The sequence below is a fragment of the Anser cygnoides genome, chromosome 25 (assembly GCF_040182565.1).
Source record: "Anser cygnoides isolate HZ-2024a breed goose chromosome 25, Taihu_goose_T2T_genome, whole genome shotgun sequence".
NCBI lineage: Eukaryota > Metazoa > Chordata > Aves > Anseriformes > Anatidae > Anser > Anser cygnoides.
In genome coordinates, this window is record NC_089897.1 from 1,598,726 (window position 1) to 1,625,892 (window position 27,167).

General features: G+C 56.9%; 1 protein-coding gene across 16 annotated transcripts in view; it reads left to right on the top strand.

The window, feature by feature from the left end:
* Nucleotides 1-27,167, top strand: part of ANKS1A (ankyrin repeat and sterile alpha motif domain containing 1A) — a 106,682-nt gene that overhangs the window by 72,957 nt on the left and 6,558 nt on the right. For 11 of the 16 annotated variants that reach the window (XM_066982811.1, XM_066982813.1, XM_066982814.1 and 8 more), the window contains 11 exons: nt 5,042-5,148; nt 19,187-19,285; nt 20,049-20,201; nt 20,398-20,505; nt 22,957-23,121; nt 23,594-23,719; nt 23,943-24,014; nt 24,421-24,507; nt 24,870-25,007; nt 26,020-26,190; nt 26,660-26,758. In XM_066982811.1, the coding sequence (XP_066838912.1) occupies nt 5,042-5,148; nt 19,187-19,285; nt 20,049-20,201; nt 20,398-20,505; nt 22,957-23,121; nt 23,594-23,719; nt 23,943-24,014; nt 24,421-24,507; nt 24,870-25,007; nt 26,020-26,190; nt 26,660-26,758 (1,325 nt within the window). The remainder of the gene's footprint in view (nt 1-5,041; nt 5,149-19,186; nt 19,286-20,048; nt 20,202-20,397; nt 20,506-22,956; nt 23,122-23,593; nt 23,720-23,942; nt 24,015-24,420; nt 24,508-24,869; nt 25,008-26,019; nt 26,191-26,659; nt 26,759-27,167) is intronic. The other 5 variants (XM_066982818.1, XM_066982820.1, XM_066982821.1 and 2 more) reach the window with 1 other exon arrangement.

A 27,167-nucleotide genomic window follows, 5' to 3' on the forward strand; every position in this document is an offset into this window, starting at 1 on the left:
TTTTTTCTCCTTATTTACAAACGTGGTCAGCTGGAACATGGAGAATGCTATGCCAGCCCCTCACTCGAGGACCAAGTGCCTCCTGGGCTGCGGGCACCCTGACACGCGGCTTTTAGCAGTTTGGCTTTTGCCGCTCAGGAGTTTGGTAGGGCTGTTGGAAGGGTTCAGATCAACATCACAAACAGGGAACTTTCCGAACGTGCTCTCATCCCCAACTCTGGGTGGGCTTTGAGGGTATTGGGGCTCCCGACTCTAGTTTTGTGCCTGGGGTTGCTTGTTTGCCTGTAGAGGTTAAAGTCCTTGTGGGGCAGCTGCTGCGGAGCTCAATGTTTGGAATCCATATGTACAGGCTGTTACTGCATACAACTGGCGTGGGTTTAGGGAGAGTGGGGACCCTCGGGGTCCTGTTGGAACAAGCCCAGGCCCCTCCTGTGCCCCAGATGTCCCTCGCAGTTTTGGGCGAATAGCTGGGCTATTTTGGGGCCCTTGCAGTTCATAGAATTATAGAATCACAGAATATCCCGAGTTGGAAGGGACCCATAAGGATCATCAAGTCCAACTCCTGGCACCGCACAGGTCTGCCCAAAAGTTTAGGCCGTGTGACGAAGTGCACAGTCTCTTAAATTCAGACAGGCTCGGTGCAGTGACTCCTTCCCTGGGGAGCCTGTTCCAGTGTGCGGCCACCCTCTCGGTGAAGAACCTCTTCCTGACGTCCAGCCTGAACTTCCCCTGCCTCAGCTTAACGCCGTTCCCGCGGGTCCTGTCACTGGTGACAACGGAGAATAGGTCCCTGCCTCTCCACTCCCCCTCGCGAGGAAGCTGTAGGCTGCGACGAGGCCCCCCCTCAGCCTCCTCGTCTCCAGGCCCAACAGGCCCAGTGGCCTCAGCCGCTGACACGGGGCAGCTTCTGGCCTCGTCTCACGGAGGCCTCCCCTGCAGCCCCCCACCAAAACCTTGCCACGTGAACCCAATGCACTTGGCCAACGGCGTCAGGCTCTGATTTCTTGGTAGAGCTCGTAAGGCAGTCTTTCGGGTGGCTTTCTCTGACTGAATCCTGAGGGCGGGGTGGCAGAGGTGAGAAGAAAAGGGGTCGGTCACAGACCTGTGCTGGTGAGTGCTTTTGGGATGAGGAAGGATCGAGGAGCCCCATCTCCTAAAGGATACTGGATCCCACCTGGGCCTTGCCTTAAAGTGGTTTTTTTTTTTTGGCTTGGGAATAGATGTTTGTATTCAGTCTGTCTGTGCAGGCCTGTTTTGCTGTCACACACACATTTTTCTCCAGCAACCTACTTCTCATCAGCCCTCCCTTCCAGACGCGGGTCGGAGGGGCAGGGGAGCACAGCTCAGCCCCGCTGCCCTGCAGCTTCTCACCTCGCCGCTGGCTCGGAAAAAAGAAACCTGTGCCTTGCTTGCTGCCTCGCAGCGATTTGTCAGGTGGCGTTTCTCTCCCCAAAACTGAGGAGATGGATGGGCTGTGCTCGATAAATCAGGCTGCTGCAGGCAGGAGGCATGCTGCGCTGGACAGCAAATGCATTTGGGGCTCGGTGAGTTAACTCTGCCGTTGACTTGCGACGTGAGAAACCTGCCTGGTGTTCTGCTGGGCTAAAGAGGAAGAAATTTGTTAGCAATCTGCATTTGGTTAATTGATTTTAGTTCCAGTAAAGTTAGGTGCTGGCTCTATTTCTTGCATCTGATGGCGTTAATGACTACATTCTCCTGGCCCATCCATCTTGCCTAATGCGTTGCCTGAGCTTACGGCCCCCCCTCTGTGGGTTTAAGGACTTCCACCTGATGATCAGCCCCAGCTGTGGCAACAAATGCCTGATTTGCTGCTTTTGCATGCTTTCTTTGTGTACGGACCATGCTTTCATCAACGCTTGCTTAGACATGCAGTTTTTTTCTTCCTGGGAAAGCTCAGTCGTGTGTCTTCAGGCCACGCCAGGTTGTGCTGAACTGCCCTCAGCTTCCAAGAGCAAACAGGGTGATGCTGGCTGCCAGGCGTGCCGTGCTTATTCCTTCCTCCACACAGGCTCAGTCATGGCATTAAGGGTCGTTACTATTAAGGGTCGTTACTTTATCAGGGCCGAGGTGGCCCTGTCCCTTTTCTGTTTTCTTTGGGGTATGCTATGTTACCTGAAACACCTTGTAGGAGGAACTGAATTGCTTGGCTCGCTTTTTCTGCAACTTTTTAACACTGTAATTGTTTCTAACTATGCTCTGTCAGCTGCCCCCCACCCTGAGACCTTTTAAAGGTAGGATTCCTAAAATTTGGAGCACAGGGAGAAGGATGGAGCTGACCTGGCTGAGAATTAGGAGTTTATTTAACCAGAAGTTGGGGTCCAGCTCTTGCTGGGCAGCACGGTGACTGGCATTCATTTGCTCCAGTGTCATCCTCATAACATGCAAATATCTTGGACTTTTCTGTTTGTCTGGGATGTTCCGGGTATCTGTTCTCTTCTTTTTAATATTAACCCCTCCGTTCCCCTCCAAATACCCCTGTTTGTTTTGCCTTGTTTTGAAGTGATTTTTAAACCAGAAAACCTGCACTTGGTGTCACTGAGGGTTTTCCCCTTTAAAAGCAGAAATATGTTTATGAGTGTACAAGAGGCTGAGTAGAGTAAATAATTTTTTAAAAGCAAATTCAGGAGCTCAGAGGAAGGAACTGCTGTGGTTTCATTCCCCCTGCCAATACCCCAACTGCTTCCAGAAATGCTGTAGTAGGCAGCAAGCAGTTTCCTCACCTCTCTCTCAATAAATTAATTCTGAGCCAGCCACAAATCACTTTGAACTGTCAAAGCAGACCTGTAACATCATTATTTTTTTTTGCAAACCCGAGCTGTGTAGTCCATCACTGAGTAAATATTGAGAAGTCAGTAATTTCCACTAGAGAGTTATAAAGCTGCTGTCTCCCTCCCCTCTCCTGCAGCTTCTGCTGCGAAGGCTGCTCGCTGCTCGTGCAGCGGATGGAAAAGCTGGGAGGGGTAAGAGGATGAAGAGAAGGGAGGGACAGGCAGTGCGAGAGCAGGAGACAGGACTGAGAGTGGAACGGCAAGCGTGGAGCTCGCTGCCTTCAGACAAAGCCCGCCGCTGCGGCTCGCTGCAAGGACGCGCGATTGCCGGCGAAGGGACCCGGCTGCCTGGCTGCTCGCGGACCGCGGAGGATCGACGGGAGGGAAGGATGGAGACCCCGGGCGAGCCGGAGCTTGTTGCATAAATTCCAGGTTTAGATGCTGCCCTTCTGCACAGGCTGCGTGAGGGGAGGGAGACGGAAACCTTTTGTGATCTCTGCGTTGCTCGCGCCGCAGCGTGCACTAGAAAGACCGGCCGGCTCTCCCGAACTCGCCGAGCGCGGCTCGCCTGGCAGAGGAGCGCTCCCGAGGACCAGAGCAGCAGGATCCCTTTCCCCAAGAATTTCCAGACGAGACCGTGAGCTCTGCGGTGTGCAGCCATTGCAGTGGGTGGGGGTGGAAGGATGGCTTGGAAGGTGCCCAACAGCTTCAGGTGACCTGGAGGTTCAAAGAAAGCAAACTTGTTTTTCTCCTGATCGTCTTTTTATTTGCGTATACCCTTGAAACCCAGATGTGCTAAGCAGCCTGAAAATTTCAGCCTGTCTTGCATAGCAAATGCCCTGATGAAAAGGAGATCTCTGAACTTTTCTTGTCATATCCCGAGCTCCTCTAGAGGAGAGGAACAAGTCCCTGGACTCCCTTCCCAGGGGTGAGGGAAGGAGAGCTTGTCTGCACAGCTTCTGTAGGGTGTTGGGAAGAATCTCATTTATCAGAGGCTGAGAGGAGGTGCCGGGGCATGTCTCTGACTTGAGCTGCTGCAGGAAGAGGAGAGGGTGTGCTCGCGTTTGGTCTCGTTTTGTTTTGACGTGCTTTGGAAGCAAGGAACTAAAATGCCTCGTTCTCCAGAGCTGCTGCCTGTTTGAGTCAGGGGCTGGGATGCAGCAGCTGCACTTAGCTGAAGAAAATGAAGGAAGGGCAAATACAAGCGTGCACCAAGCACCTGGCAGGACTGAATGCATTGTGTAAAACCCATTCTGATTCCTCTGTCTCTCTTGCTGTCAGCCAGCGCAGCGCTGTAGTTAGGCTCTCCGGTGCAGCCAGCCAGCGCGGTCGGAGCCGCGTGCTGCGATGCCCCGTGTCGGATAGGTGGTAACATGGCAGTGCCAGGACTCCCAGACTCATGCTCAGGGTCGCTCGCCCCTCTGCTCCTCGTGACGCAGTAACGGAGAGAAAAAGCCCTTACCATGGTTTGCCTCTTTCAGGACTGCTTGGGGAAAAAAAGTATAAGCCCTTCTTATCTTCTGCTGCAGTCTGTGTGCTTTCTTTGTCTTGCATGTCTTCCTGTGGACAGCTGCTCTAGTCTGGCTTCTGCTGCTTTTCTCAGAGTCCGTCGTGTCTGTTCTGTGTCTCAGCTGCATGAAGACGTACTTTCTCTCTAGCTGCTTTGTGCCTCCAGCGCGCTTGGCCCTCCCTGCTGGCCCGCTGGGCAGCGTAGTGCATCCGGAGTCGCATGGACGAGCGGACCTGCACGGCGCTGCGCGGCTCTGAGCGGCTCCACTCCGTTCCCTCGCACCTGCGGCTGGCTGCGAATGCCTTGGGGGAAAGCTTCCTGCCCTCCTCCCGCCCCCTTCCAATGAGCCAAGCACTGGATCGGCATCCCCGTGGGGTTGGGCTTCGTGTGTTTGCCTGGCAAGAAACTCGCCCGAGCCCTGCGAGCAGTGCATGTGATGCCATGGTCCCGGGAGCGCTTCTTAAACAGTTTGCTGGGGCAAGGTGTTTCGTTTTCTGAGCGCTAACTGGGATACAAATTAAACCCGGAGCCCGTGGAGGCGCTGGAAGCTTGTTGTCCATGCTCTGTGCACACCAGCGGAATTGTCTGCCAGCTGATTTATTGTACTCTGAGCATAATTTTTTGAGTTTCTTTATGGTAATGACTATGATGTGGCAATGCCATCTGTCTTCCTCAGAGTGCCGCTGCTACCGCCTTAACGGTTTTTCCCTTTTCAAGCGTCTGCCGATTCCTCTCTCGTCAGGTTCGCGGATGCTGGAGCAGAGTGTCGGGGAGTGGCTGGAGTCCATCGGCCTGCAGCAATACGAGAGTAAGCTGCTTTTGAACGGCTTTGATGATGTCCGCTTCCTGGTAAGTTGCTGGTGGGACCTTCGGGCTCTAAGGAAGACATCAGCTGGACCCCGACTTGTTGCGGGACCCCTGTGTCCATTGCAGAGCAGACCTGGGTTCTGCAGCCCAGCAGAAGGGTCTGGAGGATGTGTAGGAAGTTAGACAAAAGGAGGAAACGAGGGTTGTGTCGGTTCATTCGTCTTCCCATTTGATTCAGTTACAGTTCTTACGGTTTTTCACTGTAATTTTGTTATAAAATTTTATTTACTCTACCGCCTAAATCTTTACGATCCAATTTATTCAAGATATGGGACCTGGAATTCATTAATGTGTTGAAAAAGTCACCGAGCCGTCTGTGCTCTGGACTGTGAAGGAGGTGGCAGACCTCTTGTTGGAAGTATCCTTACTCTAAGCACGCAGGCAGGACGTTAATGAGCTGAACCTGATCGCGTTGACACTGTTGGCTCTGAAACCTAATGATGGCAGCACCCTAATGTTTAATATTGAGGGTTTTGGTGCATAGAAACTTGGTGGCACGGTGCAGAAATCTGAGAATTTGCATGGGATGATAAGCTGCAGAGACAAATTGGGGTGCGGGGGGGTGCTTTTTGTGCAGCTTAAAGAAATGCCTTTGCGTGTGGACTCCTTGGTGCTGAGGATGGTGCGGAGAGGTGACATCCAGGGGGATGTCACTCCGTGTTGTGAGCCAGGCAAAAAGGGCTCCGAAAACACCCCGGTGAGTGAATGTGACAGTTCCACGTCTGCGGGGAGCCTCCTGCTCTCCCAAGTTAAAAGCAGCACCCATCGTGCGGTGGTGGAGGTCTGCGGGGGGCAGCCGGAGAAAGAAAGGGAGACTGAGCGGGGCACGGCTCGAAGGGCAGGGAAGGGCACTTGGGTATGGAAAGGCAGGATGCAATTATGCTCTTAAAAAATAACCTGACCAACAGGACAAGCGTTCCTGTAAGCGTCATGGGATCTCCGCCCAGCCCTGGAGGTTGAACGCTGGCAGATGTGCCCGTGTGAGTACCCAGCCCCACGTCCTGGCCTCCGTGGCAAGCGGCTTCTCCTTTGTCTGGTTCAGGTGCCTTCAGCAGGGGAGCTGCTGGCGACGGGCGACGGCTTTCTCACAGGCTTTTGCCTCCACCCTGTGCTGAAACGGATCGCCCCCAGGTCCCTGCTTAGGGTCCTCTGCCGACGGGCTGACCTTTGTGGTGTCGGCGGGCTGCTGGGCTGCCTCTTCCAGCAGCGAGCAGATACGGCGTCTCGAGCGCGACGGTAGACGTCCCAGTACAGAAGTTTAACGACAAAGGAACTCAGCTTTCCATTTGGCCCCGGAGAAGCAGGAGCCGGAGGCTCAGAAGCAGGAATTTGCATTGACCGTGGTTCTTTGCAGTGAGTAGCTGCCTAGCTGCTGACCGCCTCGTGCAGAATTTTCTCGTTTGTAAGGAAATCAGCCTCTGCTCGTTCCAGGCAGTGGGACGCTCTCTCCTTGCTCATTCCTCTCAATTTTAAAAGGTCAAATAATTTAACAAAGATTTCCTGCAAACCCTGGCTGATTTCCTTGTTGCTGTTTATCCTTTTTACTGGGGAGTTGACTCTGGCACCCATGTCAAAGCTGGCTTTTAAATCCTTTTATCTGAGCCTTAGGAACTTCAGGCTAATACAGGCGGCACAGTCTGAAAGTCTAATTCATAAAAATCTCCTCCGTGCTGCTACTTCCCTTCAGCCGCTGATGTTGCGGGAGTAAAACCCTCAGATACCGTACAAATGGGAACTGAGTTCGTTTGTTTTTAACACTGATGATGATGCTCTCAGATGAATTATTAAAATTGTTGTAGACACTGAAGCTGGCTGCTGCAGCGAGTACTGAAAGGGCATCGGTGCCGGGCTCCTGCCGTGGCTGGTTGCCTGTTCCTTTCCTTTTTGATGCAATAATTTCCGTATTAACTCCTGCTTTTGGTCACTGATATTTCAAACTAAGTGACATTATTGTCCTGGGCCTAAATCAGTTTCTGTGGAAGGCTCAGCCTGTGCTAGGGCCTCGTTACGTTAACTATTTCCAAGCCTAACGAATGCTGAGTGATGGTTTGCAGGCCGCCAGATGGGCTGTGAGGCTAATTAAGTTGTAGTAGCAAAAATTAAGAAGTTGGAGTCTTTTTGTAGGGAAACACTTGTTTCCTATATAAGATTTCACATCACATTATGCCCTCAATATAGTACTGTGGGTTTTTTTCAGCCTGCCGAGGATGCTCCCTGGGCTGCCTGCATCCCAGGGTGGCCCCTTTGGGCGCAAACAAGAAGCCTGGATGTTGGGGAGACAAAAAAGCATCCCGAGCAAAATGTTAGCAGCATGCTGTCAAACACACAGCCTCCTAGAAAAGCTCTTTAGTCTCGTATGTTTATGAGGAATTCTCAGCCCGCGGTACGTACAGGTGAGGGGGGTTAAGAGAATGGTCGAACAAAGAGCACATCCTGCAGGGGAGACTGGGGGAGATGCAGCGTTGGCTGGCGCCGTGCTGTTTGCTGCTGTTGCTTTATTTAAAAAAAAAATGGATTTTTACAGTGTTGTGGCGCACCAAGTAGGTAGTGCAAAGGTGGTAAGAGACAGAACTCGGAGGGTGCAGAAGTTTGGCCTTTTGGTTTTCTGTGCCCTTCTAGCCCCTTCTTTAGGCAGTTCTGCTTTCAGGAATTCCGAATTCCCTTTGTATTTTCACTTGGCTCTCGTGTTAATTCACACCCTGTGTTACAAAAGCCTTTCCCCCCGACGCAGGGGAAATGATTCACGAGCGCACAGCACGGTGAAGTGATTTTGAAAAGTTCTCTGTAAATATATTAAGCTTCTTAATCGGATGTAAGGCAGAAATACCCGTTGTTTCCAAGAATAATAATTCTGTTGGTTTTGGAAATCCAGACTCGTTATTAGTTGATATGTGGCTGGCTCCCTCTGCTCTGCGGACACGCGGCCGGCCTGGAGACCCGCAGCGTTCACGGTTTATGTCGAAGAGGCAGGGTTGGGGATGTAAACTGTAACGCGAGCCATGAACGTTTTACGGGTTTCCCAATAAAAAGGGAAGGGAGAAGTGTGTTTTAGATAGCTGGTGCGGGCTGTGAATGCTGAGCAGAGGTTTCTCTGCTCTGGGGAGCTCCAGAGCTGCAGCAGGGACAAGTTTTTTTTTAGCAGCCTGCAGCTGGGCGGCCTCGGGCTCCGGCAGGACCCCTGCCCACGGGCTGGCTTTATGGGAGCAGCGCTGCCACCGGCAGCAAACCTCTCGTTTCTGTTGCCCTCTGGGTGTGCTTTGGGAGAAGCGATGACTGCCGTCAGGACTGACCCTTCTCCCGCGTGCGTCTCTCTGCCAGCGCTGTTTCTTTCTTGGGGGGGAATTCAGGACAAACACGAGAGTAACTTGCAGTACCGGTTAGCTCTGAGCGGTGTCAGGCTGAGCCTGTTAGGAACGTTCTCACTTCTGGAACTTGCAGCCACTGCTGAGGGCTTACGAATTGGCTATCAGGGAAGGGCAAGCAAGGAACCACGCATGTTAACGCACAAATTCAAGGAGCATCCTCCTGCCTGGACGCAGTTGCTGGTGTTTTAGGAGCTGGAGCTGAGCTGGGAAGCAGCAGACGGGCTGAGTTTGCAGCGCTGGCCTCGCTGGTGCCTTGCTTTGTTCCAGCTCTTAAGGCAGGGTTTCTTGATCAGTATTTCCATGATGCACAATTCTTGTTAGAGCTGCAAAACAAAACAAAGCGCTGCAGCGTTTGGTGTGGCACACGAGAGCATCTCAGGGACGCTGACTGGTTTCGGTCAAACGCAGAAACTTGCACATTTATGGCTGGTTCAGAGTAAACAATCCCGATCAAGTACTGACTTCGGTCGAGAGTGGATATTGCTGACACAGGGCAGCAGGATTATTTAAACATCAATCTGACGTGATGTTAAAATTTACTTGCAAATGTATGTGTTTCTGGGGAGGGACTAAAGCTACATTTATTTCAGATGGTGTGTGATCTTCCCTCTTGATAGAGGGAAGAAAAGGGCTGTAAAAGATGGACTGAAGTAGCTTTGTTTCCTAAAAGACCGAGTTCTCTTTCCAAATGCCGACATCTGTACTGAGCCACACTGCTGTTTCTGGGTAACTTCTGTTCCCTTTAAGTTGCTTTGCTGTGGTGCTTGTGGGCAATGCTAGGGAAGGGCCTTTCCCTGCTTTTCTTGCTCTCTCTCTCCAGCTTGAACCCTGCAGTCCCTGGGAGCAGCTTCTTTGGCTCGTCCTCTCCGCTGCCACGCTGTGACCTTCACCGTCAGCAGTGCTGGCTCGGGGCGATCGGACTGTGACACCAAACTTCTGCTCTTCATGGGGGGCTTGAATCGAAGAGCAGCCTGTTCAGCCAGCTGGGGATTTAAAGAGAAAATGGAGATGGTGCTTCAAATCCTCCTCCTCTGCTCCGCAGCTTGCTGGAGTTCTGTCATTAGAGGGGAAAGGTTTATTTGTGCGATGGGTAAACATCGCCGAATTGAAGCTGCTCGCTGAGGATTACTGGCAGTGGCTGTGCTGTCCTGGCCTTAGCAAAATACAGCTCTGCAAGTAGACCCAAATCCTCAGCAGAAGCGCATGCCAAATGCTAACAGTCCTAATGAACCAAGAATACCCCACCACCCAAGAGAGGCCAGCGCTGCTACCTCCCACGTGGAGGAATGCAGCCCTGGTGTCTGCACGGCCTTTCAGGAGACCCATTGCCTCATCCTCCACCGGAGGAGGAAAAGAAAAGGTCAGCTCACAAAGCCGTAGCAGTGAGTGAGCAGTGTCATTCAGGGGGAAAAAAAAAAAAAAAAAAGCACTATAAATCAATTTAATTGTCCCTGGCTGGTAATGAACCGGGGGAGCTGTAAGAGTAGGAAAAATGTCAGAGGAGTAGGAACCGAGAGGGGTCCTGCTGCCGCAGCTCGGTCCCGCTGCGTCCCCTGTGGTCACCAGTGCCTTTGCAGGAGGTGCTCGCGTCGGGAGGTCGGGGAAACCGGTCTGGGGCTGTGAGATGCAGAGTGCGTCCCAGAGCCCCCTGGCAAACACGGGACGACCTGGGGAGAGAGGCCAGGCTGGGCTGTGCTGCGCGCTGGGGAGAGGAAGGATGGAGCCGGCGGTGGCAGGGGATTGCAACAGTTCACAGGAGAGCTCTGCCTCCGAAACGGAGAAAGAAGTGCAATTGCTTATACCTTCACGTTAGTGGTTTGTGATCCGTTAGAGCCCATAAATTTGTCTGAGATGCTTGCTAAAGCTTTGCCCTTCCCTTGGAGGGCTGACTGCCCGGTGCTGCCTGAGACGGCTCCTGATGCCTGAGAAGGGCAAACCTCGCGTGCTCTGTGCGGTGATTATTCTGTGCCTGAACTTCTTATTCAGTCCAAAGATCTTTCAGTTCGCAAATGAGCAGGTAAAAGAGAACAGAACCTATTTCCTATGGCTTTTTTTTAATTTTTATTGTTCAAGCCTGCGTTCCCATGGAGTGCGTGGAAAGCAGCTAATGCTGATTCAATCAGACAGCATCAGAAACGGAAATCTGTTCTCCTCGTGTAGTGCCCTGGGCTCCTTGAGGGTTTTCTTTTTTCATAACTGGGGAGAAGTGGTAGAATTATGACAGGATTGGGAGAATGGGGTATCCGCAAATAATTGAGAGTAGTGACATTAATTAGATTAAACGCAATTCAGTGCCATGTTAGATTAGCCTGTAGTGGTCTTCAGTACAGAATAGCCTTCCCCTTGTCCCTGGTTTTGTGTGCAAGCAGTTTAAAAAAATTAATAATAATGTAGAGCCGAGGCTTTGGCTTGATGTGTGAGCAGAGCAGGGCTGAAACACAGCTCTGAGCTGGCTCTGATGCCAGCCCTCCAGCCGCAGAGGGACGCGATGCACGCGGGGCCGGGTCCCCTTCGCCCGGCAAGTCCCCGTGCTCAGATGCTGGCTGCCGGCTGCACGCTGCTTTCGCCTGCCGCACGCTGCTGGAGCACGGGCATCTCCCCTGAGCAGTGAGCGAGTGGGAGCTCTGCCCTGCCCCATCTCCTTCCCGGCTGTCCCTCCTGGCTTGCAGGCGCTGCCCCCCGGGTGCCGCCGGGCTTTCAGCGTGCTCTGAGAATGGTTTTCATTTGAAACCGTTTTTCATTTTGCCATTTTCGAGTAGCCATCTACGGCAGAACCGAACTGCCTTATTCCAGTTGAGTCTTGCACCAAGCGCTGACCTCTTCAGACCAGTGACCTTTCAGGCATCCCACAGACAAGGTCTTACAGCTGCCGCATGTGGTGAGAGGAAGGGAGAGCTTGGCACGCTCGCAGCCCTCGGGGAGTACCTTCAGCCAGACGCAGGTAGACCCGCGTGCGGCTCGTGCCTGGGCAGCTGGCCTTGGCTTCAAGCTGAAGCAACCCCCAGCTGTCCGGGGAACGGAGCGGGCGGGAGGTCTCGAGCTGGTGGAGCTGGGCCTGCTCTTCCTAAAGCCCGTGCTGTGTGCGTGGCTCTCTGTCCCGCGGCGGCGTTTGGTGACCGATCCTGCACATCGGTGTGGGCTGAGCCGCTGGGGAGCTGCCACCTGGACGTGCCGGCCATCCACCCTTAACAATGATGAATCGGATCTGAGGATCTCGCCGGCCTGGTTCGTGCCGGCTGGCAGATTTATTGCCGAAATGGCTTTCATTTAGTTTTATGACTTAGGGAGCTCATAAGCCGCATTACATGGTATTGTCTCCTGTTTATCGCTGCTGCCAGGATACTGGAAACGCGTTTCTGCCGCGGTCCCCAGACTGATTTCGATGCCCTGGATGAGCACCCCGTAAGAGCGGAATTGGACCCTGGTGTAAGAGCTCCTGCCAAGCGTCTGAGCGGGAACCAATTCATGCAGCGAAAGGATTTTTTTGACAGCTCTCCAGTGCGTCAGGCGCTGCTTGGGTGGCTCACGAGGGCTGTGCTTTGTCTAGGACGGTTTGCTTTTTCGGGTTATCTCTGGACGGGGACGGTGCGAGCGTGTTCAGCCTGACCTGACCCGTGGGATGCAGAAGCCGGGCTCCGAGGGAGCACTTTGGGGACCTTTTGAGGGCTGGGGACCGAGGGCAGCGCGGCGCTGAGCACCATGAAAGCGACTTCGCGGAGAGCAGCGAGCTCAGAGTGGGTTTTGAAGTGGGTGGACCAGAACTGGCAATTTAGAGAATACTTACATTTGATTCATTAGTAGCTCCAGGCCCAATAAACATTAAAAAAGCCATTAAAGTAGCAGTTAATTTTTTTTGCTCTCAATAAAATTGCCTGAACTTGACAACCGTGACCGATTCCCTCCGTTGCCATTGTCACGCTGCCAGTGTGCATGGGGGGAAAAAAATTAAGCAAAAATGAAGTGGCTGTGTGCTAATCTAGGATTTATTGTAGGCTTTTGTATAGGAGTCCTTTCCACAATCAATGCTATGTGAAGAGCTGGGCCTTCATTGTCATGGCCTTGGCAAAACAAATATTTCTTTTCCCCTGATTTCCATTGAACTACCTCGAACTGCAGCTACCACTAAGGGAAGGCACAAAACCATGAGGCCAACTACAAATGTGAATTCTCGTGGCCAAGGGCTGCTGTTGCTCCATGAAATTGGGGTGGGTAGGTCCCGGTTTTGGGGTCGACAGCCACCAGAGCGGGTTTGGCGGAGGGGCTGAGCGCCCAGGGCTGGCTCGTGGTGCCGTAGGTGCTCAGCGGGGCCTCCGCTCGAGGCTGGATCCATCCTGGGAGGTTTTGGGTCTTGGGGGCTGTGAAAGGGGGGCGAAAAGCCCCAAAGAGCAGATTGTGCACTTGCACAGACAGAATGCAAGCTTGTTTTTAGGATGAGGTAATGAATTAGTCCATCAGCACAGCGTTAGCTGCTCCTGCCCTGTTGAATGAGATTTATCAGAGCGGTTTGCCCCAAACACGGGTCCGGGCAGCCCTGACGGCTCTGCCCAGCACCACAGAGCTCCGATGGGTTTGAACACAGGGACGGTGCGAGGCCAAACATGCAAATTTCAGCCCCCCAGGGAACCAAGGCCCTCAGCCTTTAGCTACTAACAGATCCGGGGACGGAGTTTGTTGCCGGCTGCATTGGTGGATTTGTCAGCTCGCAGGAATGCCCTTGCTGTAGCTCATCTTCCTAAATTCGCTGCCCTCCCTTTCCCTCGGGGTGCTGCCCAAGGCTGCCAGGCTCTGAAGGCTGGTGGCTTTATAGAAGCGTGCAGGATCCGTCTTTGTCTTTCTTTATTTTCCTGCCTCAAAAGGAGAGCCTGGTGAGTGGCGTGGGGGCGAAGCGAAGCGCAGCCTCTGGGCTTTGGGACTTGCCGCGTTATCCCTGTTCGCGCTGGCTCTGCGGTGAGCTGGATGCGGCTCCATCTCCAGCATCCAGGCTCTTGGTTGCCAAAAGTAAAGCAAGAGCAGTGACAGCAAAATCCTTGACAAGATGCAAATTGTCTTGAATTTACTGAGAAGGGGGAGAAAAAAGAGCTTTGTGTGCATTAATCTGAGAAAAAATGGATGCTTTGGCTCATCCAGCTGAAGGCACTCTGCTATAGATGTTTGCAGAAGCCTTTGTAGTCTGGAAAAGCTGTGTTTGGGTTTTGCATCTGTTGCTTTTAATAGCAAACACATTCTGGTCTCAGTTCTTCCCCGCAGTCCGCCGCCTGTCTTTAATACGTGGTTTAGTAACAGCGGCAGCACTTGTATGAGCGTGAGCCTAGCGAGACAGGCGGGATTCATTAAACTGCATTTGCTGGCTGGATAAGACTCCGCGTCCTATACGAAACTTTCTTTGCCTTGGGCCCTTCCTTAGCTGGAAAGAGAGAATGGAGCAGAGCCAGGCTCTGAGCAAGAAGCAGCATCTGAAAATTGGGTAGTTAAGTGCCTGCGGAGCGCCCTGCTGGAGCAGCAGTGCTGGCAGATTTCGACGGCTCCGCTTTTGGCACGCTCGGCTTTGGGGTCACCTAACTGGCAGGAGGGGACGCTGCCTTCGTACGGTGCAACCTCCGACTGTGCTTTTCGCCTTTGATGAGAAACCTGGAGCCTCGCAGGCTGCTTAATTACAGTGTAGGATGTGAAGCATGACCAAAGCGGAGCCCTTCTCTAAAAGCTGGGTTTCCGTCCAGACGAGAGGCGGGTCGCTGGTGGATCTCTGCTCTCCTTTGGAGCCATGCAGAGGGTGGGGACGGGGTTCAGAGGGGCCCCCCGTGCTCCTGGCCATTTGCCCCTCTCTGTGGAGGGAGCCCTGCTCAGCCCCGAAGCTGAAGCAGGGATTTGGGGATGATAACGTGACACCCAGACCGAGGGTGGCACAGGGGCTGGCTGTCCAGCTGCCGGTCTCTTCCAGGTTGGAGTTGGATTCACCCTGCCCAGGTTCAGGTGTCTGTGGCTGCGCCCATTGTTCGGACCCTGGGCGTGGGAGAGGGCTCGGCCGATGCGTTTCATCCCAGCACAGGTACACGTGCGCTGCAGGAATGTGTCCTGGGCAGAACTGATGCACGAAGGGGAGTTAAGGGATGCGTTGTGCTCCTGTGCCTGCTGCAAAAAAGCACAGCCTTTGCTCCTTAGGGGATTGTTCCAGGGATCACCCCAGCTGTTCTATGAACAAAACACTTCCAACGGTTATTAACGTGTGCGTGGGGTGCTGTACCAAAATCCGGATTAATGCAAGCACAAGTGCTCCAGGGGCAGCCCCTGAGCGCATCGCCCCTGCGGTGCGGGCAGTGCCGAGAGCTGTTCCTGGTGGAAGTGAGGAGCTGTCGCCTGTGCCCTGAAGGAGAAAATGGTGAGGTGTGGGATGGACGGGGCGCTCAGACATCCCCCCTCCCCGGCATGAGCAAAAGGAGAGCTCTGGTCCTCGTGCAGCCCCGAGCTGTGCTCGCTGCTCGCAGCCTGCACAAGGTAAGAAGCGCTTGTCACAATGGATACAGCCTGAGTACGTCTTCGGAAAGTTTCGGTGATTCTAATTGGCATTTCTGAGCCGTAGAGGACTGGGTAACAGCAAAGCAAGGCCCTGGGAGCTTTCTTCTCCCCTGCCTTGGGCATTTGCTGCGTTTGTCCTCAGAGGACCCCGAGCGGGGGCCGGCCGTGAGCCTGGGCGCGGGGTGCCAGGGCTGCTCGGCAGCCTGCAGCGGGATGCCGGGAGATGGCATCTCCTGGCCTGGTTGCTGACCTCTGTCAGCACCAACGGGGACCTTTGCCTGCTTTTAAAAAAGCAAACAGCGAAAAAACACACGCACAAAAAAACAAATACACCATACAGTGCAGTCTCGTTTTTTTACAACCTCACCCAAGAGCAGTTTCTCTGGAATTTTGCAGCCCTGCATCGAGGCGGTCTCCCTGGGGCAGCGCTGCGCGGTGGAGAGGCTTTGTTCCCTCTCGGCACCGAGCTCCTCTTCCCTTGTTCCTCTGCGAGCTGCTGGGTGGGGACGTTTCTCAGTGTCTCCCCTCCTTGTTACAGCAAAGGGGTGGCTCCTGCCTGCTTCGGGGACAGACCCAGCGGCCTCGGCAGCTCGGTGCCTGGCGGGGCAGAGGGCAGAAAGCCAGGGCAGGGAGGGCGAGAAGGCTGAAGGCTGGCGGTGAGAAGCACGAAATGCTGGGAAAGGCAGGGGAGGAGGAAAGCTGCAGCAGACCCCAGCAGGGTCTCCGTGCCCGGGAACCCTCCTTGCTTAGGGGGCTCCTGATGCGAAGGATTTATCAGACGCGGAGAGCAGGGCACCGAGCAGAGCCGTGGCAATCGCTGCGTGGCGCGGGGGCAGGTGGCAGCGGGACCGGGGCGCTGCGCGGAGCACCCCTGCCCCTTGGCTTTTGTCTGAACAGCGTGTTAAACGCAAACAGGTTTAAAGTCTGAGAATAAACAGCTCATCTGTTCAGCTGGCAAAGGTTAAAAGATCTCCAGCGTGTTTGCATTTAATTATCTATTTTAGTGGCAGCTTATTTTTTTCTTTGGAGATGAAATCCGGATGGGTTTAAAGGACGCTTCTCCAAGCAGAGGCTCATGCACAATAGGCTAATGATTTATTCAGAGCTGCTCTGCTTTGTCTATCCTGGTTAAGTACCCTGAGAACACAGACTGGCACCGAGGGAATTTAATGTGACACATCAAAATAAGGAGTGGTAGAGAAAGCTGTGGCTCTTACGGTATTTAACTAGCTTGTACCCTTGCTGCACGGCAAGCAATTTTTGTTGGATTGGAGATGCCAAAAGCGGGAGAACACCTATCGCCTCGCCTTGGGCCCGGCATGGCACGTGTCAGCATAAAACAGGCAGCCTGGAAATGTGCGCACAGCCAGCTCCACATCCCTCATTTGGAGAGGGGCCGTGCGAGCCAGGCGTGGCTGTGCTACAGCGCGCTAGCACCAAAAAGGCTCAACACTGGAAAACACAAGCAGGAGTAAAAAACGCACAGAGGAGCAGCGAGCCTGTTGATTTTGGTACGTGAGGCTTACACGCAGCCGATGTCACCGTTTGCTCAGGTCCGCGCCGCCCTCGCTGGTGCGTGCAGGGTTTGCTCGGTGCGCCCGCGTCCACCGCGAGGCCCTGCGCCTGCTGCAGCTCCGGCACCCGGCTCTTTGGGGAGGAACCGAGCGGCCGAGCTCGGGGACGGGCAGGTCCCGGGGTGCTGAGCGGGCTGAGGGGCCGGGAGCTGCAGGCTCCGGGTACCCGCGCCGTGACCTTAACCCGCTGCTGCTGCGGGGATGTCAGGGGGTGTCCCCTCGTGCTGCCTTTTGCCCCCCCGGCAGGAGGGTGGTGCTTTGCTCACCAGGCTTCTGGAGACACCCCGCTGCTCGCTCTGGTCACCTTCTGTCCGTTTGAAAGGCCCTTTAAAAGCCGTCTCACTCCAGGAGATGAGCTCCTCGCACACGTGCTTCCTCCCCAGGACCTTCTGGCGACCTCCTCAGCAGAGCTGCAGCTTGCAAAAGCTCTTGGCCGGGTGAGGTGCGTGGCCATGCAGTTAAGCTGCCCTTCATCCTCTTCCCCGAGCCGAGCACACCTCTCCCCCGCTACAGAAACACATTGAACGGGGCTTTTTGGCTTAAGATTTGTGAGCGAGGAAGGGGAGGGATGTTTTCCCTGCTTAGCGGGCTGCTGCTGCTAACGAGCTGGGTGATCGCTGCCTCCGACAGTGGCTGCCTCTCGCTGGGGCCAGCTCTGTGCCCTGCGTGGGTCGGGGTTTGCTCCCTGCCTGGTTTGGAGCCTGGGCTGCTCTTAGAGCACGTGGGCACCGGCAGAGCCTTCCGTCAGCAAAGAGCCTCCTTTTGCAACGGGGAGGAGCGCGGGGCAGCTTACACGGCACGGTGACATCCTCGTAGGAGGCTTCGTGTGCTGTTACCGCTCAGGTGCAGCCCAGCAGTTTGCTTGCAGGCCGTGAGGTGCAGTCTATCAGAGCGTGTCCCCACGCAGCTGCCACCCATCCCGCGGTGCCATTTCGAGCGGTCCCGGGGCCGCTTTGCAGCTGGCAGCGGGTGCCCCAGCCCAGCGCCCAGCCCGCTGCTGCTGCGAGCTGACCTTTGGGAGGGCAGGGAACAAACCGCCCTCGTCAGCCGCGGAGCCTTCAGCCCCAGCTTTCAGCCGTTTAAGCAGCTCCCGACGACAAACGCTTTTGTGCTGCAGCTGTCTGCTCCAGATCTGCGGTCTCGGTCCCCCCAAGGCCCGCCAGGAATCGAGGGCGTCGGGCGGCTCTGCCTGCCAAGGGAGGACGGAGGCAGAGGAGCGCCCGTCTCGCTGCTGCGGGCGCCGGCGGTCACCGAGCGCCTGCCGAGCCCTCCTTGCCAGCCACCCGCTGATTTAATTTGCCACTGTCATTTGCTAAATAATTGTTTCTCTGCAGTCTGGCCTCCGAGGGCAGCTCTCCCCAGCGACATTGCTTCGGGCACCTCTTATCTGCGGCGTTAATTTGCTGCTGCTCTGAGCACTCGTCTCGGCGTCCTGGTGGCAGAGCGTCTCCTGGGGACGGAGAGCCCTGGGAGTTATCGCGGCAGGCTACGGACGTGGCACGAGCGGTGCTGCTCGTGCTCAGCACCATCTTCCAGTGGGCACAAACCGAGCAAGCAGGGTGGGAAGGAATTTAAAAACTGCCCTTTAAAGAGGACAGTGAGAGATTCTCCACCCCCCCCCAGCTCCCCTTCCCGAAGCCCTGGCCATCCTGCCTGCTGTTTGCGCAGCCTGCGTGCCCTTGCAGCAGCGCATTGCCCGACAGCCAATTTTAATTAGGTTTCTCTTACAAAACCAAAATGTGGAGCAGCGGAGCGCCGGCAGCTCAGCCCTTCAGCTGTGCCCCTCCCGAGAGCGGAGGGAGGCAGGTCCTGGGGGGGGAGGATCTGGGTGCGAGCTGGCGCCGCGCGTCCGTGGGCCCCGAGCTCGCCGCTGCGGTGTCGTGGTCGCACGAGAGCCATGGGGAGCCGAGCCCGGGCTGCGCGCTGAGCTCCCCCAGGTACGGGGAGAGGCGGGTGGTGATGGAGGGGGGTGAATAAGCACGGTCCGCATGCGTCCCTTCCTGCTCCGCACGGGGCAGGGGGCGCGAGCCGAGCCGTAGCAAAGCGGTGCGGGGCAGCCAGCGCGTCGCTGGGGGCGAGCTGCTCCCCTGAACGAGGAAAAGGAGGAGAAAGCTGAGCTCCGCTGCTCTCGTGGAAAGAAACGCGTTTTCTCCGTGGCCCTGGAGGGAGGCTGAGCAGAGCCTGATGCTGGGGGTTACTCGGATGCTGGGGGTTACACGGGCGTTGGGAAACGGCATTGTTAGGCAGCGATCTGCCTCTCAGACGGGAAGGTCGCTGTAATGACGGCCTGAAACCCAAAGGCTGGACGAGGAGGCTCGCGGCAGGCTGTGCTGGGGAGGGGGCAGCAGCACCGTCCCACCGAGCCACCCTGCGGGTGCTGCAGGGCCACGGCCGCTCTTGTGCCAGCTGTGTCGGTGCCGAAGTGGGGACGTGAGGCTGCGCCGGGCTGAGCGGCCTCCTCGGGGCCAGCACCAGGGGGCTGCACGGGCTGTGCTGGGGCCCAAGGTGGGGTGGGGGCTGTAATGCCCGTGGGCTCTGCTCCCATGTCACCCCTTCCTGTCCCCACAGGGCTGTAATGTCATGGAAGACCAGGACCTTCGGGACATCGGGATCGGTGACCCGCAGCACCGCCGCAAACTCCTGCAGGCAGCTCGCTCCCTCCCGAAGGTGAGCGCCGACGTCGCCACGGGGAGCAGGGCCCAGCGTGGCTCTGAAGGCAGAGGGAACAAAATCAGGACCTCTGAGTCCAGCCGTGTCCCAGTGACCCCGAAGGATGGCGGGGGCAGTGGGAAGGGGTTAGGAGGAGGAGCATGTGGGCCTCCAGCTCCGGGGGTGGGATGACCCCGGGAGGCATCTTGGTGCTGGGGACGGGGTGGGTGTCCCTCCCGGGGGGCCTGCTCTGAGCAGCCTCTTCTGCCGCGTGTCCTTGGCTCGGTGGCTGCAGAGATGGCGAGTGCCAACGAGAAGAGCAGGAGAAAAGGGGTTTTTGCAAGAAGAAAGGCTGGTGCAGAGCCAGGGAAACTAGTTTTAACCTCACTGACACCTCCCCTGCTGTAACCGGGGCCCTTGTTCCTGCGTGCAAGTTCAGAGAGGATTCAGCCCGCCTGCTGTGTTGGGAAGGCCACGGAAAGGGCTTTTCTGGAGTTGTTTTCCTCGCTTATGCCAGGCAGACCGTGCCTCTCGCTGTGGTTGGGGTGGGCAGCGGTGCCCCTCAAAGCCCCCACGGCATCGCCTGCCCACCTGGGAGAGGGCTCATGGCAAGGGCGAGGCTGCTGAGGTTCATTCCCTGTTTGTGCAGCAATTTTTTGTACATTAAAGCTGTGAGGGGAGATGGTGATAGCATTTAAACTGGCTTTAATTGCAGACGCTGCATGCTTTGGGCTCCCTGCCCCTGGGGCTTTTAACCTCTTTCTGCCATGTGCTTTCGCAGTTAAAACCCCTGGGCTGCGATGGGAACAGCCAGCCCTCGGTTCCCGCCTGGCTCGACTCTTTGGGGCTGCAGGACTACATCCAGTCCTTCCTCTCGAGCGGCTACAGCTCTATCGACACTGTGAAAAACCTCTGGGAGCTTGAAATAGTAAACGTGAGTACCGCCGTGCTCCTGCCGCCGTGGGGGGGGGGCCGTGTTTAACGCGAGCGCGCCGCTCGGAGGGGGACGCTTCGCTTCGTGCAGGGGGCGGGGAAGCAGGGGGACGCGCGGGGAGCTGCAGCTCCTGTGCTCCCCAAAGCTGCTGCGCGTTCCTCCAGCCCCGCTGACAGCGACCCACCTCTCCCTGCAGGTGCTGAAGGTGAACCTGCTCGGCCATCGGAAGAGGATCATCGCCTCGCTGGCGGACCGGCCCTACGAGGAGCCACCGGCCAAGCCGCCGCGGTTCTCGCAGCTGAGAGTGAGTCGCTGGTTGTGTCCCCGCCGGGCTGGGGACACCTCTCAGGAGTGGCCGGGTGCTTTGCTCTGCCCTGGCTCGCCTTCACTTTCCTCCCGTTTCTTTCAAAGAACTAATCCCGGGCCCGCCAGGGATAACCACCTCCTTCTGGTTAGCGGCTGACACCTCTGAGGGGCTCAGGGAGCACATTTAGGGAAGGCGTAGGTCCTGGGTGGGCAGCGAGGCTCAGCGGGGAGGCTTGTTCAGCCTCCCTCTGCTTCTTTCACGCACAGGAAATTCTGCCTAGCAAAATCAATAAAAAAGAAAATAAAACCCCTACAATGTCAATATTTAAGTTAAAACTCCTTTGAAAGTAGGTAGCGAGAGTAATAAGTGTAGAGAGTGATCTTTGAAAATTGCATTGCTTTTTTTTTTTTTTAAACAAAAGGCTTTTTTCTGATTAGAACAAATCGATTTGACCTGGAAGCTCGGGTTACTCCCGGCTCTCAGACACTTGGTGGTTTGGGAAGAAAGTTCCTGAAGTGCTGAGGCAACCGCACGCAGCTGGCGGTGCGGAGGAGGGAGTTTTGTGTTGAGCTGTTCCCGTGGATGCACCTTGGCTGCTGCTGTAGATGATGCAGAGCCCAGTCCGTGGCTGCTGCTATGGGTGATGCAGAGCCCGATGCTCCCAGCCCGAACCAGACCGAGCGGCCTCTGGGAATGTGACAGCGATACCGGCTCTCGCTTGGCCAGAGCCCTGACCTCGTGTCCGATTCCTCCTCATCTCTGCTGGGTCTTCTTACAAGCACCCGCGTCAGAAAACCTCCTGGTTGCAGGAAAAGGAAAATTCCCCTTATCTCAGACCAGCCGGAACCCTGGAGCGCTAGGACAGAGAGGGAACAAATTTCAGGTGCCACGTTGTGCCGTGCAAACCTTGCTTTGCTTGGGCCACGCAGCGGCGACCGGCACCGTCCCTTGGACAGACGCCCCCTGCTCAGCTGCTGCGATGGGATGCAGCTGGGGCGTGACGTTTTGATTGCGCCCTCGGGGAGGCTGAGATCCGTCTCCTTGGGCTGCCGGGGTTGTCTGGAGCTGCTGCTCCTGCTGCCAAATAGCCCTTGGGGTGATTTGTGGATGTTGATTTTTGCTGCAGCAGTGGGAGCTTTGGACGTCAGGCCCGTCTGTGCTGGGGTGCCTGGGAGGGGAGCGCTCGTGTTTGCCGTTCTCCCTGAGAACCGCTGTCTGGGAGCTGAATTTAACAAAACATTGAGCTTGCAGCTAGCCCGTGAGCTTCGCAGGAGGGGCAGCAAGTCACGCAGGGTGAGCGGGTCGCACTGCTTCCCCCCAGTGTTTGCAGATCGGCTTCCTGGAGCAGGAACGGGGAGCGACTGGGGTTTCCCCGTCCCAACTGTCCGCTCCTTTCTCTGCTGCAGAGCTCCTTCCTTTGCCCTGCATTCCCAGGGCTTTTCAACCAAAGCAGTCCTAACTGCAGCAAGTTTCTGAAGGCGGGGCGGTGGTGGGGAGAGGAGTCCTTCGGTGCGGCACCGGCCGGTGGGTGTGCGGGGCGGGGAGGCTGCGGAGGAGAACGGGGCCGTTCGCGGCGCTTCCTGGCGCTGCAGCTGGTGCCTCCCAGCGCCTGGCTGCGGCTGGGGAGCGGAAGGACGTCAATGGCAAATTAAGCGAGCCCCTTGAATAGGACTAATGCGTGCTGCAGCTGCGAGCTCCCCGCGCTGCCTGCCAGGCCGCTTGGCACATCCAGGCAGCGAGTGCTGCCTGCAGGCCGAGCCGGGCTCTCCGGGGGCGGCTGATCCAAGGGCTTTGCTCGGTGCTTTAGCAGAGCCCGTTCTCTGCAAACACCCTGCCCGCAGCCCGGCGTGCCTCCTGCCTTCCTCAGACAGGAGGTGGGGATGCGCTTGGCTGCTGCATGCCTGCCTGAAACCGTCCTGGAGCAGAGCAGGGGTGTGGAGGGGAAAAGAAACGACCTGAGTGAAGGTGCTGAGCCCGCAGAGCAGGAGCTGACCCCGGTAACTCTGCTCACTGCACCCGTTGTGTTGGGCAGTGTAAGGGGCAGCCTGCAGACCCTGGTCCCGGTTCCTAGGGAGAAATTTCCGCTGTGATCCCAACTGGAAACCAAGGCACAGCTTTGGGCTCGAGCCCTTCCCTTCCTCGCGCTCTGGGCGGCTGCAGGGCAGCGGCTGCTGCTCGAGCATCGACTCGGCAGCCGTGGGACGAGCCCTGGCCGGGCTGTGCTGATAACACGGTGCAGATAACAGTGCCTGCAGGACCTGCACACCCCTGGGGAAGCACCAGCAGCCAAATCCTGCTCTGCTGGTGCTGTGCTGGCTGCCTGCGGCCGCCTGTGCTCCCAGGGGGCTGGAGGGCAGCGGGGGCAGAGGCAGCGCGAGGAGGAGCGCGGTGCGGGCAGGGCTGCGGCGCAGGCTGACGGGGACGGTTCTGGGTGTCTGCCCCTTTCAGTGCCAGGACTTGGTGTCCCAGACGTCGTCGCCCCTGAGCCAGAACGACTCCTGCACGGGCAGATCCGCAGATCTCCTCCTGCCCTCCGGAGACACCGGGAAGAGGCAACACGAGCGGGGCAGCGAGGTTGCGCCGTACTCCAGAGTTGACCGCTACAAAGCACAGGTCAGTGCGGGCTTCTGTGTGTCCTGCGGGCCCCTCTGCACGGCTCAGCGCAGGCTCCCCCTCTTCTGGAGCCAGCGAGGAGTTAGGATGATGCGTGGAGGGTCAGGGGGCCGATCCGGCAGAGCTTCCATCACTGCTGCTGCCACCGGCAGCTCGTCTCGTAGGCCCAAAGCTGGGAAAAAAACAAGGAGACCGCGAAGAAGATAGGGGGGGCTGTAGCTTGTGTAGCGTTTTAGCTGAGAAAATAAGGAAAGAAAGAGACAGGGAGCCTACGGACAGCAACCTGTGCCTCAGTCTCACCACTCAAATGGGCGACGCGCACATCCGCGAGCACCTTCACCCACAGCATGCTGCCCCCTCCCAGCCCCTGTGAGATTTTGGGAGCCATCAACCCCCGGAGCCCCCCCGAGGTCTGCGTTTCACCCTGGGGAGGATGTGCTGTGGTTTTACGTGCACCTTTCTACCCCTGCAGGAGGAGCGTCGGGAGTCAAAGCTGACCCTGCGCCCCCCGAGCCTGGCTGCCCCGTACGCCCCAGTCCAGAACTGGCAGCACCAGCCGGAGAAGCTCATCTTCGAGTCCTGCGGGTACGAGGCCAACGTAAGTGGCTCTCGGCTTGTGTGGGTGGACGGGGCGAGGAGGCTGTGGGCTCGGGGTGCTGCACGGGGAGGTGGCACACGTCCTCCCCCCTCCCTGGGCGACCTGCTCCTCCGTGGCCGTGGCCGCTCGCCGGGCCGTGGCCTTGCTTCGGGGCTGGGAAGTTTGCACCTGAAGCCTTCGGGGTGTGTGTGAGCACGTTGACATCTCCTCCCCTTCCTGACAGTACCTGGGCTCCATGCTGATCAAAGACCTCCGAGGGACGGAGTCCACGCAGGACGCCTGTGCCAAGATGAGGGTAAGGGGGCTGTGGGGACGGGGGGGTCGGCTCGCAGCCCCAGGGGGATGATGCGGAGAGGGGAACGGGGGGATGTTGGTGTAGCTGCAGCTCTCCAGACCCCGCAGGCAGGGCAGAGCAGGGGCCCAGGCCATGTAACAGGCTGTGGCCGCTATCGCTGGTGAACGGGCCCCTCGCCAGCACCCTTCCCTCTAGTTTGAATGGCTGTGCAGTAGGAGAATCGGGGTTTTTGCTGAGAAAACCAGGCTCGCTTCAGACCCCCATCCCTTCCCGACTCCTTCCACCAGAAGCAGGTTTTCTGCCTCCTGGTCCGAGCCCCCCAGAGGCCTCCCCTTGAGGGTTGGGGTGGTGCTGAGGAAGGGGGCATTGTTCGCAGCCGTTCACCTGAGTGTTCTTGTTTCTGAAGAAATCCACAGAACATATGAAGAAGATCCCGACCATAATACTGTCCATCACCTACAAGGGGGTGAAGTTCATCGATGCCTCTAACAAGGTGAGCTTAAAACGCCTCAAAGCTGGTGCCTGGAGGGGCAAGGCCTGCAGTGCCGCCTGCCTGAGGTCACATCTGGTGCCTCCAGAAGCCTCGGCTGGTCCTGCAGAGCTGCCGGGGCCATGGGGGAGCACCAGGGTGGTGACGGTTACCTGAACGCCGAAGGCTTGGCCAGCGGGCTGCTTCGGGACCCCGTTGCCATTTATTCCTACCAGGGGAAAGAGCTGGCGCTGGTCTGGCTGGGAGAAACCCTTCCCTGCCAGTGCCTGGTGTGCTCCCTGTCCCCAGCACACGCTTGTCACCGCTCCCTTTGCTGGGTGTGTTTGCCATCCCCACACGGGTGATGCTGTGGTCGTCTCCTGCAGAACGTCATTGCTGAGCACGAGATCCGGAACATTTCCTGCGCTGCTCAGGACCCCGAGGATCTCTGCACGTTCGCCTACATCACCAAGGACCTGCAGACCAGCCACCACTACTGCCACGTCTTCAGCACCGTGGATGTGGTGAGTCGGGGTGGAGCGTCCGGCCTCGCTGCGAGCCTCGGGGCGCGTGCGCAGCCCCGCGGGTTGTCCTCCTGCCCGGGTCTTCGCTATCCTGCCTGCCTTGGCCTCCAGGGCGTGGAGGTGTTCCCCAGGAGCAGTGAGCGTGCCGGTAGGACGGGTGCTTGCCCCGTTTGCGGCGCTCGTAGCTTGTCCATCTCCCTTCAGGCCACCTCTGAGTGCCCTGAGGTGCTGCCAGGAGGGTTGTTGCAGTCCGAGCGGTCAGACCGTTAGCTGAACGAAGCCTGTTCGTGTGCGGGTTCGGTCTGTGTGATCAGACTCCAGCGGTGGCTTCTATTTTGGGTGGGTCCAATCTGTGTAATTGTGTAATTACTCAGCTTTATTGGCAAGTCAGAGACCAGGATCTGGCCCATTCCAGGGCTCTTACCTATTTCTACCCTAAAACATTCCTTTAGGAGTCCTAGCTCAGAACGCTTTTACTTTCCAGCCCTGTTGACAAAGAGGATATTTGTCTGCCTTCATTACTGCGGTCTCCAGTGCTGAATAAACCAGGGCAGGAGATTTTCCCTCTTGGGGAATATGCTGTGAACAAAGCCCTAACACGCTCTCAATTACACACAGCGTAATAGGCCGATTTAACAGCCTTTTAATTCACTGAGTGTGTGGAAGCATCACTTGCTTTTCTTCTCGGGCAGAATCAGCTATGCAGAACGTTTGGGCTTTTTCTCTTTCCGATGCAAAACACTGCTACATTGCGGTGCCCAAGGGGCCGCAGCAGGCTTGCAGGTGGTCCCGGGAAGGTGGGGGGGAGGTTGCTCAGTGCTGTGGGGCAGGAGCTGCGGGGAGGGAGCTGGGGACGTGGCAGGATGTGCCCTGCTGGCGGAAAAGCGAGGAGCCCTGCTGAGGGTCTGCGTCTCCACAGCAAGCTCGTCCCTCGGCTGCTGAGTGCGTGGGCTCAGGGTGAGGGAGCTCGCACGCACCTAACAGCTGTGTGTTTTCTGCGCTCTCTCCGAAGAACCTGACCTACGAAATCATCCTCACGCTGGGGCAGGCGTTCGAGGTCGCCTACCAGCTGGCCCTCCAAGCCCAGAGAGCGAAGCCGCTGGGCGCTGCAGCAGGAGAGACGATCGAAACGAAATCTTCCAAACCGGTGCCTAAACCGCGAGCCGGCGTGAGGAAATCTGCAGTACGTATGCGCGGGCTGGCAGGCGGCCGGGTGTCGTCTGCGTGGTCCTAGCTGGGGTTTCTCCTGGGCACAGCTTGCCTAAACCCCCCTCGTCGTGGTGGGGAAGCCTGGGTGCAGACGGGGTGCTCGTAGCTTCAGGCACCGCGGGTATTGCAGCGGCCGTGGCTCTGCTGGCAGCTGTGCTGCGGTGGCGGGGCTTCCCCTGCTGGGATGAGGGTGAGCAGAGGTGGAAATGCCCCGGGTGGGATGGGGGCTAAGTGTCCTGCTTGGATCCAGTGCAGCTTCCGTGCGCAAACCTGCAGAGCCACGGGGAGCTCAGTGGGCACCCTGCAGTTTGCAGCGTGGGAGCGCCCTCGGAGCCAAAACGCGCCGAGGTTGGAGCTGCTGAGGAGCAGGGACTGCTGCACCAGCCATTGCTTTCCTTTAATGTCTCCTTTTGTCTGTGTTCTGCTTGCTTCCCCCCGCTCAGGTGCCGCTCCCTCCCGACACCCGCTGTTGTTACTGTCACACCTGTACAACACACCGCCCCTCCTACCTGCCGCTGCAGTCTGTTAGTCCCGGAGCTAAGGTCTTTACCCTTTTCCTGCCATCTCCCATTACCAACCGCCCTGGGCTGCCCCAGCTGCCACCGGCCTCCCCGCTTCCCATGCCTCCTGCCGTGCTCCCGTGTCCTGCCTCGCCGCCGTTTTCCCTCCCAGCTCGTTGCAGGGCCCGCACCGCGGGCTCCGATGGACCCCGGGGACAAACTGCTCAGAGTCTCCCCGCTGATGCAGAGCGGCAGCTCTCAGCTAACCGCATTGCTCTTCCTGGTGGTGGTAACCTTCCTGTAGGATCCTGATGCGGGAGGACAAGAGGAAAGAGCCTTGCTTGGTCAGGAGAGTAAATCACATGGGAGTTCACCTGCCTGGAGCTGTCTCCCTCTCTCCCCCTCTGCCTCTTATTTTTTTATAGTGCCGTCTCTACAGCGCTGAATTTTT